Source organism: Narcine bancroftii, chromosome 7 (assembly GCF_036971445.1).
Source record: "Narcine bancroftii isolate sNarBan1 chromosome 7, sNarBan1.hap1, whole genome shotgun sequence".
Classification (NCBI taxonomy): Eukaryota; Metazoa; Chordata; class Chondrichthyes; order Torpediniformes; family Narcinidae; genus Narcine; species Narcine bancroftii.
The window spans coordinates 75,861,478-75,876,092 of NC_091475.1; the positions used below are offsets into that span (position 1 = coordinate 75,861,478).

Consider the following 14,615-nt stretch of genomic DNA (forward strand, 5'->3'; position numbering starts at 1 on the left):
AATGTCTCCTCCACACTGACTATCAACACAGGCGCACCCCAAGGATGCGAGCTTAGCCCACTGCTCTCCTCACTACACACTCATGACTGTGTGACCAGGCACAGTTCCAATGCTATCTACAAATTTGCCAATTACACCACAGTTGTCAGCGGAATCACAAACAACAATAAGGAAGCATACAGGAGGGAAATAGAACAGCTCGTTGATTGGTGTCACGCCAACAACCTTGCACTCAATGTTAGCAAATCCAAGGAGATGAATGTGGACTTCAGGAGGAAGTCAGAACTTGATCCAGTCCTCATCAACGACTCTGTAATGGGGAGAGTCAAGAACTTCAAATTCCTGGGAGTCAACATCTCAAGGTTCTGTTCTGGAGCCTCTATGTTGATGCAATCACAAAGAAGACTTGCCACTGGCTATACTTTGTGAGGTGTTTGAGGAGATTTGGTATGTCACCGAAGACTTTCAAAAACCTCCACAGGTGTAGCATGGAGAGCATTCTGGCTGGTTGCATCATTGTCTGGTTTGAAGGTGCCAACGCTCAAGACAAGAAAAAACTCCAGAAGGTTGTTAACTCGGCCTGCGCCATCACGGGCATCAGACTTCACTTCATCGAAGACATCTACAAGAGGCAGTGTCTTAAGAAAGTAGCCTCTATCCTCAAGGACCCCCACCACCCAGCCCATGCCCTCTTCACTCTGCTACCATCAGAATAAAAGCACAGGAGCCTAAAGACGAAAACTCACAGTACAAGGACAGCTTCTCCCCCGCTGCCATCAGATTCCTGAATGATCAATGAACCAAAGACACTACCTTATTTTGACTTTTCATGCACTATTTTTATTTATTGTTGTAAGGTGTATGAATGTTTGCACTGTGATGCTGCCACAAAACAATGAGTATTGTGTCTTGTTCATGACAAATTCTGATTCTGCAATCTTGGTCGGCCCATTACAGGAAGGATCTTTAGGTTTTGAAAAGGGTACAGAAGAAATTTACCAGGATGCTGCCTGGATTAGAGGCTATGAGCTATGGGGAGAGCTATGGGGGAGGTTGGACAAACTTAGATTGCTTTCTCTGGAGCATCAGAGGTAGAGGTGTGACTTTATAAAAGTTTATGAGACAGTTAGTGTCACATTTGTGGCCCGAAATGTGAAGTTAATGAAACATTAAACACAAATTTATCAGGTAAACTTCTTAGTGTCTTTTTATTCTCCGGTTTCCTTTGTTCTCTTGCTTGTGCTCTTATCTCTCTCTCATATCACGTGGCGTCCGGTACATCTCATACATATTCATTATCATGACATCCCTCCTTTAATCAGAAATAAACTTTACCTTCACTTACCAATATCTCTCGGAAACTTACAAACATCGTAACTAATGGTAATACTATAGCTCAACTACATAAAGTTTTCTTCCTACAGCATTCATACATGCACTTTATGATATAAGATTAAATACTGTCCCAAAGTTCTTATTAAAATTATGGCACAAAGTCTTCGTATCGTTTGGGCACTTTCCAGTTTCGTTTCGGCCTGCCTGCGATATTGTCGTCGCTTCTCGGATGTTCACTCTCGGCGTCGGAAATACTGCTCGCCACGGCTTCGAGTGTTTCTGGCGCTCTAGTCACTTCATCAGGAGTGCTGGTAACTGCCTCTGGAACATCATCTGTTTCAGCATCTCGTATTGGCCTTTCAACCTCTTTGCTCGATGTATCTCTGGACTGGTACCTTTTTACACCTGATGCATTTCTCTTATACAGGACTCCAGTCGGAGACTTGACTGTCACCATACTGCCACTTCTGGATACGACAGTATAGGGTTGATGGTAATAAGGTGTGTCTAACTTACCACCAGTTTCATGCTTCACTAGAACATTATCTCCTGGCATGATGTCTGAGTACTTGGCTCCACGTTTCGAATCTGTGTACAGCTTTGCTGCACCTTTCTTTTCAGCATCGTGGTCCCTCATCTCCTGGTCGTCTCGGATTTCCTTTATTTCTGGCATTTTTGTGCAGATTTTTCTCCCAAAAAATGCTTCTGCAGGACTTTTTCCAGTGGTTGCATGAGGCGTTGCTCGATAGACAGCCACATAAGATAGCAATGCTTCTCGCCAATTTTGTCCTTCTGCGTGTGCAATCCTCAATTGTTTTTCAATGGATTGATTTTGTCTCTCTACTTCTCCATTGGCTTGCGGCCATTTTGGAGTTACTTTATGATGGTGGATACCTGTGGTCCTCATGTACTCCGCAAATGTCTCTGAAATGAATTGTGGACCGTTGTCAGAGTATAATGTAACAGGTAATCCATATCTTGCGAATATCTCTGCTAACGCTTGTATTGTTTTTTCAGTGGTTGTGGACTTCAACACCACGTACTCATAGTATCTGCTGTAGTAATCTATCACTACCATAATTGATTCACCCGTCAGTAAAGGTCCAAGAAAATCAACAGCTACGTCGATCCATGGTCCTGTCGGAAGTTGCGTACTCTGGATCGGTTCTGGCGGATTACTCCTACTTGTGATTTGACATCCGTGACAAGTTTTAACAAATTTCTCGGCGTCTTTATCACAACCTGGCCACCATACCTTGGTCCTGAGGTTTTGCTTGGTACCAACAATGCCTAGGTGTCCTTCATGCGCTAAGGATACGATCTTCGGTCTCAATCTTTGCGGAATCACCAATCTGCAACCTCTTAATACACACTGTCCGATGCAACAAAGTTCATCTCTAATGGGAATGTAAGCCTTGTGAGTACACTTGTCCCATTGTCCACTCGTATGCATTCTCGTACTTCCATGAGTTCTGGATCACGTTCGGATTCTCTCTCGACTTCCTTTGTAGTCACAGCTTTCGGTGTCGCCTGAATAGCTACGAAGCGTACAAAGCTCTCTGTTTCTGTTCCCAATTCTAACTTGGATTGTGGACCTCCATCCTTCACCAATCTGGACAGCGAATCTGCAATGTTTGCTTTCCCTGCTATGTGGATTACTTTATATTTGTAGGGTTGTAGTCTGAGTACCCATCTCTCTATTCTGGCGCATGGTTTGGATCTAGGTGCATAGATCACCTCTAATGACTTGTGATCTGTGATGAGTTCAAATTCAATGCCGTATAAATATGCATGGAACCTCTCACAGGCCCATACAAGTCCGAATGCTTCTTTCTCTGTCTGAGAGTATCTTCTCTCCACATCTGATAACGTTCTGCTGGCATAGGCAATGATTCTTGGTCCTCCATCATGCATCTGGACCAACACGGCTCCTAAACCAACTGGGCTGGCATCCGCTATGACTTTGGTTGATGCCGCCGGATCGTAATATCCAAGAGTTTTTGCATCAGTCAGGCTTTGCTTCAGCACTGTGAACGCTTTCTTCTGCTCAGATCCAAAATGAAATGGTACACCTTTCCTGGTTAGTTTCCTTAGTGGTTCTGCCACTGTAGCGAAATTAGGAATGAACTTTGCACAAAAATTGACCAATCCCAGGAAACTCCTCACCTCTGTTGTGTTCTGAGGTGCACGTGCCTCTGCAATAGCTTTCACCTTGGCCTCTGCAGGGTTTAGTCCTTTCCGTGTAAGTCTGTGTCCCATGAAGTCCATTTCTGACACACCGAACTGGCACTTGTTTCCATTCACGGTAAGGCCTGCCTCCTGTAGTCTAGATAGTACACGCCTCAACCGTTTGTCATGCTCTTCCTTCGTTGGTGCATGGACTATGATGTCGTCAGAAATGTTGGCAACTCCAGGAATGCCTTGAATCACTCGATGGATTTCATACTGGTAGATCTCCGAAGCTGCATTAATTCCAAATGATAGTCTCTTGTAACGATACAATCCACAGTGAGTCACAAATGTAGTTACATCTCGGGAACCTGGATCCAGCTCTAATTGATGATAGCCCCATTTCAGATCAATTTTTGAGAATATCTTACTGGTAGTTAGTTCTTGAAGTATTTCCTCCACTGTTGATATAGGGTGTCGTTCTCTAATTATAGCTTCATTGGCCATTCTCATGTCAACACATAGTCTTATGTCACCCTTTGGTTTGGGCACAATCACTACGGGACTGACCCATTGTGTCGAATGTTCCACCGGTTCAATAATGTCTTGTTCCATCAATTCTTTAATTTTGGCTTCGACTTTCCCACGAAGTCCAAACGGAGTTCGGCGCATTGGTTGTGCCTTGGGTTTGACCGTTTCATCTACCGCTAGCTTCAATTGTCGACCTTTCAGCTTTCCTACTCCTTGGAAGACTGTGGGGAATTCTTGCTTCATATCCTCGTCTGACTGAATTGAAATGACACAAGCTCCAATATGAAGTATTGCCAGGTCTTGAGCTGTGCTTCTACTCAGCAATGGTTCTCCCCTCTCTTCTATGACCATAAACTCTGCTTCGGTGTACTTATCTCCAGCTTCAACAGTTGCAGTAAAACATCCAATGGTCTGCAATGGCTTGGTTGCTGTGTATGGATACAGTTTCTTGGAACACTTCTTTGAGGTACAGATGATCTTTTTCCTTTTCAACTTCTACCACAAATGTCGATCAATCACATTACTGTCACTGCCTGAGTCTACAATGACCTGAACTGTCACTCCACCAATGATCACTGGGACCTTCTCATGACGTACTTCATTCAACGTAAATTGGTAACAACTCTGTTCCTCCTGGGTATCATCATCGTCACTGTCTATCTGGCGAATGGTATCTTTCTTTCCAGGATACTTTCCTTTCCCCCAGTCTTTGCCTTTGGAAGTTGTACTCTTCCTCTTCTGGTCTGCATTGGACTTGCTTTTGCACTTCTTTGCAAAATGGTCCTTACCTCCACACTTTCTGCAAACTTTGCCTTTGGCCGGGCAATATGGGTCTTTTCCACAGTGACCTCGGTTTCCACATCGATAACACTCCACGTCCTGTGTCAACGTATATCTTGGCTGATTATGGCGATGTGAGAGCCTCAATTTGCTGGCTTGAGTTGTCTTTCAGGGTCATGGTATGAAATTGCCCTTCAACAGCCTCTAATGCAGCAGCAATGGTTAAAGCATCGGTGAGTTCCACCTCACTCCCTCTTTCCAGTAGACGTCTTCTGAGTTTATCTGATCTGCAGTGCTGTACGACTTGATCCAATAATTGGTTGTCCAAATCAGCTGGCATGTAATTGCATCCAACAGCTAGCTGGCGTAGTCTTGTCACGTACTGAGCAATTGTCTGACCATCTTCTTGTCTCGTTCTCCGAAACAAATGGCGTTGAAATGCAGCATTCAGGGTCACTACATAGTGTGCATTTCATGCATCTACCGCTTTCTGGTACTCATCCTTTCTTCCAGTATTCAAAAGTGTCTTAAATGTTTCCCGAACTGAGGGTCCTGCAGTGAAAAGAAGTAACGCCCTCCTCTGCGCTCTTTGTTCAACTGTACCGGTATCTAGAAATAGGCCACGACTGTCGGCGTAGGATTCAAATTCTTCCAGCCATGCCTTCCACTTCACACTTACAGTGCTTGCATCACCAGTCGGGTCAAAATGAGCAATTCCACTATGTGTTAGAAAGTCACCGTCTGCCCCAGCCATGAGGAAATATTCCAGCCCCAAAAGTACTGAGACAAAGAGAAAATTCTTATCACCTTGAAGTTGTCTGCAATCCTCTGTAATCTTGTTTAGTCTTTAATTTTCTTCAAGCTTCTTTCATCCTTGTCGCCAATGTCACATTTGTGGCCCGAAATGTGAAGTTAATGAAACATTAAACACAAGTTTATCAGGTAAACTTCTTAGTGTCTTTTTATTCTCCGGTTTCCTTTGTTCTCTTGCTTGTGCTCTTATCTCTCTCTCATACCACGTGACTTCCGGTACATCTCATACATATTCATTATCATGACAGTTAGAACTTTCAAACACTACGTCCAAGGTGAGGGCAAGGGATGTAGTTCAAAGAAAACATGTAGCAGGGAAAGGTTTTTAAAAAAAATTTACATTAAGTAGTCCTAGAATGCTTCCACCAGCGTTGTCTCCGCTCCATCCTCAACATCCATTGGAGCGCTTTCATCCCTAACGTCGAAGTACTCGAGATGGCAGAGGTCGACAGCATCGAGTCCACGCTGCTGAAGATCCAGCTGCGCTGGATGGGTCACGTCTCCAGAATGGAGGACCATCGCCTTCCCAAGATCGTGTTATATGGCGAGCTCTCCACTGGCCACCGTGACAGAGGTGCACCAAAGAAAAGGTACAAGGACTGCCTAAAGAAATCTCTTGGTGCCTGCCACATTGACCACCGCCAGTGGGCTGATAACGCCTCAAACCGTGCATCTTGGCGCCTCACAGTTTGGCGGGCAGCAACCTCCTTTGAAGAAGACCGCAGAGCCCACCTCACTGACAAAAGGCAAAGGAGGAAAAACCCAACACCCAACCCCAACCAACCAATTTTCCCCTGCAACCACTGCAACCGTGTCTGCCTGTCCCACATCGGACTTGTCAGCCACAAACGAGCCTGCAGCTGACGTGGACTTTTTACCCCCTCCATAAATCTTCGTCCGCGAAGCCAAGCCAAAGAAGAAGACATTAAGTAGTAGGTGCCTGGAACAAGCTACCAGCAGTGGTAGTGGAAGCAGATCCAATAGTAGTGCTCAAGTGGCTTATAAATAGACAAATTAATTTGATGGGAATAGAGTGATTTGTATCCTGTGTAAGCAACAAAGTTCTAGTTTAATTTGGGCATCAAGTTCGATGAAGCCACATGGGCTGAAGGCTGGTTCCTGTGCTGTAGAATTAACAAGGAGACTATGTGGATTACTGGAAAACAGTGAACAAGTCCAAGGATCCCTGAAGATTGAAACACAGGCAAAGGAGGCAGACAGGATACTCTATTTAATTGGCTGGGGCATAGGATACAAAAGCAGCAAATTATTGGTGGGACTTTTTAAACATTGGTTATGAAACGGATGGAATACTGAAGAGGAGACTAAAGTTTCAAGTATCAAATTTGGTTGGCTTATAGAGAAACAATGCTTAGTAAAAAGGAAACTACACATAATCAGTGTAAATGATGCCAGGAAGAGAAGTTAAATGATCAAAAGATTAGTGGAAACTTTATGGTCAAGGAAAGATTGAAATAGGTATAATGAAGAAGGGAGAGTAAATGGAAAAGTGGAGGATATGCAAGAATGGTGTAAAAGAGTGCTTGATGGTCAGTACGGAAATGGTGAGCTGAAGCACCCATTCACAAGTTGTATAACTCGGTAGCTTAACTTTAGTGGTGGGAATGCCATTGATTGTCACCTAGAGAAAAATAGATTAATTAAGGCAAGCCAGAACAGAACTGTTGAGGGAAGATAGTTTTGAAACACCCTCACAGTGTAACGGTAGAAATGATAAGAGAAAAACAATTTATGTATTTGGATAAGATGCCATACACCAGGATTACCTGCAAAATTGAACATAAGGCATACTGTTAAACCTCAACAAAAACCCAGCAGGAAAGGAAGTCAACTTTACAGGTTTTTATTGTGAAAACTAAGTTAACCTGACAGGCTACTAAACATTGGACTTTTGAAGGTTCAAAGGTGATTAAATTAATGACATAAAAGAAAACAATGGAGAAAATGTTGGACAAATAATGTTGGAGTCAAATGGTGTGAGAGAATGTGTAACTGATGACATTGAAGATCCCATTGTGTGCTCGAATCAAAGGAAAATCGTCAGGAAGAGATAATGAACCTGCAAGCCATCCTGAAATGAGAAGGACAGTGAGAAGTCAGCCTGGAAAATAGGCAGTATATCTCAATATGGAAATAACTGCATCTTCACCTTTATAATAGGGATAATTTAATGGTCCTGAACATTCTAGAAGATCAGGTGAAAATACATGGGTTGCTGCAATCCAGGAACAACCATCACAGGAGGTCTGTCAGTTCTAAACTATAAGACCATGGCCTATCTAATTAGTTCATCTCAAACGTAATATCCAAGTTTAGGCCATGAATTTTTTTTTATATGTGATGAGTCTCAAGCTAGAATAGTGAATCAAGTGCAAAATCATTATGATTGATTGAATACCCTTACGTGACATATATAGTAATAAAGTTCAATCTCTATAGAACTACAGAGAAAGGCCTGCTGGGTAGAACTCATGGCCTACTTTATTAACAAGTAGGTGTGGACACGATGGGCCAATGACCTCTTCCTGTGCTATAACCATTCTATGATATGGGGGAAAGTACAAGTATTTTGTTTCTGAAACTATTTTAATTAGAGTACACATCAAAAATTCAACAGCTTTAACCTTTGTACCTCCAAAGAATGGAAATCATCAACAAAAAATGAATTTCTTACCTTTCTGTAAATCATATGGCACATTGCTATTCGTAGTTTCATTCCACTCCTTTGTACGTGAAAAAAATACAGGTGATGTGCAATTGCCAAAAACAGTGTGCAAAGTGATAGTCCAGCTGCATATCCAAAGGCAATTTTATAAGCCACTACATCATCCTTACTGTAGTTTTCAATAAAATATATAATTTTTCCTAATAAAACAGGCTGAACAATTCTCATCATTTCCTGAAAAGAAAAACAAAGTATTTCTCAATAAGCTCTCAAATTTTGGAACAAAAATAACTTTTTTTATAAAATTACCAAACATATTTTTCTTTTCAAAGCAAATCAGAACAAAACCAAACAAAATTATATTTGGATATACATATTTAATCAAAATATTGATATTTTTTGTTCGTGGGTTCTATCTTCAAACAAGATCTTCAAAGCATATATTTCTTCATAAGCTCCTGCCCATGCTTGTCTTTGAAAAAGAATGCAATCAGAGGGGAAATATCATTTCCATATTGAAGAACATTTTCCATCTTATAGTCAGTCCTTCAATGTTTCACTAGATAATAATTAATGACTTGACATATCAGAATGTTGCTGGTGATAGGAAAACCATCTCATCTCATTAAAAGGCCAAGAGAATCTCCTTTGCATTGCCATTAATCCCAGTTTATTCGGATAAACACTGAATTTTCCAGTTTTGGACAACAACCCCTCCTTTCAATCTACTTTAATTCTTTGCCTACCCATTTTTGTTTGCTTTCCCTCCCACCCCATTCCCCAACCATTCTCATCCCCCTTTGTCTTTGGTTCCACCTTTTTCCACCCACATTTTCCCTTCTGGATTATTCTCTCTCTAACCCATCCTCCTCCTTCAGATCCATCAGGTCTCTCATTAAACCACTATGGTGATCTTATGTGATTCCAGCACATGTGTTTCCACATCACAACCCCACTCGCCACCCACCCCCAACTCCATCGTGTAAGGCTCATCCAAATGACCCATTTTATTGCTCGCCTCTTTCTTTCTCCCTTTGTCTGGAACCTGCTAAAATGCTGTCTGTCATCATTTACCCTTTCCTGGTTCACCAACTCCTACTGGCTTCGGTCAACCCCTCCCTGCATATTTGACTTACACTAGCAATCCCTCGGATGTATGGGGTGTCAAAGGAGAGGGAGCACCTCTGGTTGGGGGGGGGCGTCATGCCCTTTTCAGGCAGTTTGTCCCCCTTTGGTCCCCATCTGACACTCAGCTCTCACCTGCAGCTCCAAGTAGCTGTAGCATGCGCAGCGGCCACACACACCGGTTAACCGTCTCAGCAAACATGCTAAACCAGGTGAGGGTAATTGATGGGTCTTCGACCCTTGGTGAGGTAGGGGATCTATCTATCCCAGTGTGTGAAGTCTGGCCCTGGCAGATTGAGTGGAAGAGACCAATTAATGGTTCAACCGCCACTCGTTGCAGCTGAACTTCGCCATTATCGCATCAACAATCGCTGCACTCAATGAGACCAGACTTGCAAGTGGACATACATTATTTTGGAAAGAAAACCCACAGACTGACAATAGGATTCACAGAGCAGGCTTTGCAATCAAAACTGCTCTACTGAAGAACATCACTACCCTACGTACTGGAATCAATTAACATATCATGCAGTTCCACTTCCCTCTTATTAAGTGCCAGCATATCACCAACTATGCGTCTATGCACCAACTCAAATGAAGAACAGGAAAGTTTCTACAAGGACCTGGTCCACACTATTCGGACAACCCCGACCAATGACAAACTCGTCATCCTGGGCAACTTCAATGCTAGGGAGGGGATAGACAGCAACAACTGGGACGGAGTTCTTGGGAGACATTGAGGGGGAAAACCAAACAGTAATGGCCTGCTGATTCTGAGTAAGTGTGTCGAGCCCAACCTGTTCATCACTAACACGATGTTCAGACTTGCAACAAGTCCAAACACGGGCACCTACTTGACTATGTCATAGTACGGCAGCAAAACTTTCATGACGTCACCATCACCCAGACCATGCATGGTACTGAATGTTGGGGAAATCACAGACTGGTTCGGTCAGTCCTCAACCTGCCCCTAGCCCATTTACATCATAAACAATCAAAGACTGTCAGAGTGTCATTCAACATCAGCACACTACAAGATCCGGATCAAGTCCAAAATTTTCAAGATGTACTTAATAAAAAAAACTCTCCAGCAATTCACTACTTGTGGGAACTGGTTCTGAAAAGTGGAAGCAGTTCAAAGATGTTGTCACACAGACTGCAACAACTATAGTCGGAATGAAAACCCAAGTGCTTCAAGATTGGTTTGATGAAAACCATGAGACCATTTTAGCAGCCCTTTGGGCCAAGAACAACAAAGTCATCCATCATGTGTCGCAAAGGAAGTCAAGTTTAAACATCTGCAGTCCAAAGTACAGGCGGAACTGAGAGAAATGAGGGGCAAGTGATGGCTGAGAAAGGCTGAACAGATGGAATGCTATGCACAAATGCATGCCACCAGAGTTTTTCAGAACCATAAAGTCAGTTTACGGTCCTTCTAAATCAGGATCCTCCTGCTTGGTGTCATCTGAAGGGTGGAGCCTGATCAAAGACCAGGAAGGACTGAAAAATTGCTCAGCTGAATGCTTTCCAACCTACTCAATAGGCTGTCCACAGTTGATCCAGATGTCTTATAGCACATCCCTCAGCAACCACTCCTGGATAACATAGATTTGTGGCCCTCTACTGATGAGATCAAGAAAGCAATCTTGCAGATGAATTCAAATACAGTAAAAGGGTAGGATAGTATTTCTGCCGATATCTACAAAGCTCTAAGCCCAAACGCATTAGAGCCATTACAAGACATCTTGGAAGACATCTAGATCACAGAGGAGATGCATGACGACTTCCATGATGCCCTCATCACGGCTCTCTACAAAAATAGGGGAAGCAAATCAAACCGCAGAAACTACAGGGGTATCGCACTGCTGTCCATCGCAGGCAAGATTTTCGCCCACGTCCTCCTGAACAGACTTGTCACTGTTTCTGAAAGGAATCTCCCGAAGGTGCAGTGTGGCTTTCGGCCAGAATGGAGTACAGTGGACATGATATTTGCCATGAGACAATTTCAGGATAATTGCATCAAGCAGAACAAACCTCTTTACTCGGTCTTCATTGATCAGACAAAGACATTTCACACTGTAAACAGAGAGACTCTCTAGATCATCCTGAGATGTTACGGATGCCCAAGGAAATTCGTAAAAATGATTCAGCTGCTCCATTTGCCATTTCTAATGAGTTGAAGCAGGGCTGTGTACTAACCCCAGTCTTGTTCAATCTGTTCTTCACTTGCTTGTGGTCATGTGCTATCCAAGGACTGGCGGAGGGAGTGTACATCAGGTATCAACTGGATGGCTCTCTTTGACCTTTTCCACTTGAACAAAGTGCCTGTACACAGTCATTCAAGAAACCTTTTTTGCTAATAACTATGCGTTCTTGGTTCACAAAGATAATGATCTACAGTTAATGCTGAACAAATTCTCAGACCCTGCTACGTTTTTTGCCCTGTCCATCAATATGAACAAGACTGAAGTAGTCCATCAGTCTGTGCCAAACATCAACACCATAGAACCAAATATCACTGTTGACAACACCCAGTTGACAAGGGGGGGAGTCACGTGATGGAGTAGTGGCCGGACGGTGAACTCCAGCCCTCTCCAGAAAAGTCGGAAAAAACAAAGGAAAACACAAAGGCACAGAAATAAAAATTAAAGAAAAGTGAGTATAAAGGTGGAAAGAAGATGGCGACAAAAAAAGAAAAATCGAAATCAACGGTAAGAAGAGAGGAAGAGAAGACAACGGAGGAAGAAGGAGAAGGCCTTACCTGTTCGAAGAGGCCCGCGGTGGAGAGAGAAACCCGCTCCCTCAGGTCGGTAGAAAGTGGACTACAAAAATGGCTCACTGAGCCGAGTAAAAGTGCGCAACCGCGCATGCAAAAAAACACACCGACGGGAGGGGTGACCAGCTGGGGAGTCGATCTCCACAGCCGGCAACGACAGCTGCAGAACACCTGCAGCAAGAGGAGAACACAGAAGACAATGAAAACAAGAAAGAGGAGAAGAAAAGGGCAACAAAGAAACAACAGATGGCCAACCCAGAGGAAGAAGAAGAGGAAGAGGAAGAGTACAGTGAAATAGAAGAAGAAGGGAAAGGCAAGATAAAGGATATACTTTCTCTTATTAAAGAATACATGGAGTCATTTAAAGAATGGCAAACGCAGGAATTTAATGATTTAAGAAGAAGAATAAACAACACAGAAGAAAAAATGAATAAAATAGATATGACCTTAACAGAAATGGGAAAGAAAATGGACAAGATGGAAGAGCGGGAAGCAGCAGTAGAAATGGAGGTAGAGGACTTAAAAAAGAAATTAGAGGAATCTAATAAAAAAGTTATAGAGACACAAGAACTGTTAGCTCAGAAAATAGATATAATGGAAAATTATAACAGAAGAAATAATATAAAGATAGTGGGCCTTAAAGAAGATGAAGAAGGCAAGAATATGAGAGAGTTTATAAAAGATTGGATCCCAGGATCTTAGGATGTCCAGAACTACAGCAAGAAATGGAAATAGAAAGGGCACATAGAGCATTGGCCTTTAAACCACAACCACAACAAAAACCAAGATCTATTTTAGTAAAATTCCTAAGATATACTACAAGAGAAAATGTACTGGAGAAGACAATGGAAAAAGTAAGAGAGGGCAACAAGCCACTGGAGTACAAAGGGCAAAAAATCTTCATTTATCCAGATATAAGTTTTGAACTCCTGAAGAAGAGAAAGGAGTTCAATACAGCAAAGGCGATTTTATGGAAGAAAGGGTATAAATTTATACTAAAGCATCCAGCGGTATTGAAAATATTTATTCCAGGACAACAAAACAGACTATTCTCGAATCCAGAAGAAGCACGAAAATTTGCAGAACAATTACAAAATAGACTGAGGGATGAAGACGTGTAATGAGAGTACAAAAGACTGAGAACTAAAAAGACACATAAGTTTTGAATTCCTGAAGAAGAGAAAGGAGTTCAATACATTGAAAACGATCTTATGGGGGAAAAAAAAACTATTCTCGGATCCAGAGTGTAAGGTAAAACATCATGAGATGGGAATGTGTAGGGAGTTACCCTGTACAAGGCTGTAACAAGAAGGGGAGGTGTCCTTGTACTCCTGTTAGGTAAAACATCATGAGATGGGAATGTACAGGGCTGTAACAAGATGTGAATGCATCCTTGTACTTACAAGATAAGAGAGACATTGATGGATTGAGAGGCAGGAAGCTAGCAGGGAAAGGATAGCAACAGTTTTAGTCATTGGACAAGTAATGATATGATGATGTTCTAAGCACATATCCAAGGGTATAAAAAATCACCATTTTGCTGATAACGGCAGAATGCATTCTCCGACTAACATGTTTAGTCGCAAGTGTTACAATCCGGTAATAAAGAACAAAGAACCCTGATTTCGACTCAGCCTGGTGTTTGTCTCACTCATTCATGAACAAAGCAGACCTAACAAGAGGAAGTAAGGAAATTTGCAGAACAACTACAAAACAATCAGAGAGATGAAGACATGTAATAAGAGTAAAAATGACCACGATTTATATGTATGTGGGTAAAGAGGTATATGTGTGTATTTGTATAATGTGCATACATGAATGTATCCGTATTTAGAGGAAAATATAGATAGTATAGACAAGAATTAATAAGGGAAGGAAATGGAATAGAGGAAATAAGGAGGGAACTAAAAAAGTGACCTTTGTTACGTATGAAAAGTGAAATCTTTTCTGGGGGGGGCTGGGTGGGGAGGAGTTGCGGTCACTGCAAAATCAGCTGACGCTTGCGAGTGAATTCACAAATCCAAATGGAGAGGGGAGATGTGGTTGTCCGACAAGGGATAAAGGACAACTCAGGAGGGGAAGGGGAGTTTGGGGCTAAAGAAGTTTTAAATAGGAGAATAAGGAAAATGTTTGATGTTTTAGGAATGTTGTCTTATAAAGGGTTTAAAACAAGAAAACAGAAATGGAAAAGGAGGAAAGGTAATGATGGAAAAACGGAAAGGGAAGATAAACAAAGTATAAAATGGCTACGTTGAACTATATGACTTTAAATATTAATGGAATACATAACCAAATTAAAAGGAAGAAACTGCTAAATTTACTGAAAAAAGAAAAAATTGATATAGCATTTGTGCAAGAAACACATTTAACTGAATTGGAGCACAAGAAATTAAAGAGAGA

The 14,615-nt window shown here is 42.2% G+C and overlaps 1 protein-coding gene across 6 annotated transcripts in view; it reads right to left on the minus strand.

Annotated features, from left to right (window-relative positions):
• abcc4 (ATP binding cassette subfamily C member 4 (PEL blood group)) overlaps positions 1-14,615 on the minus strand; it is a 394,241-nt gene that overhangs the window by 282,028 nt on the left and 97,598 nt on the right. For all 6 annotated transcript variants that reach the window (XR_011341954.1, XM_069890346.1, XM_069890347.1 and 3 more), the window contains exon 4: positions 8,324-8,548. Coding sequence is in view for 5 of the 6 variants with exons in the window: in XM_069890346.1 (XP_069746447.1) it covers positions 8,324-8,548 (225 nt within the window). In the remaining variant the exon portion in view is untranslated. The remainder of the gene's footprint in view (positions 1-8,323; positions 8,549-14,615) is intronic.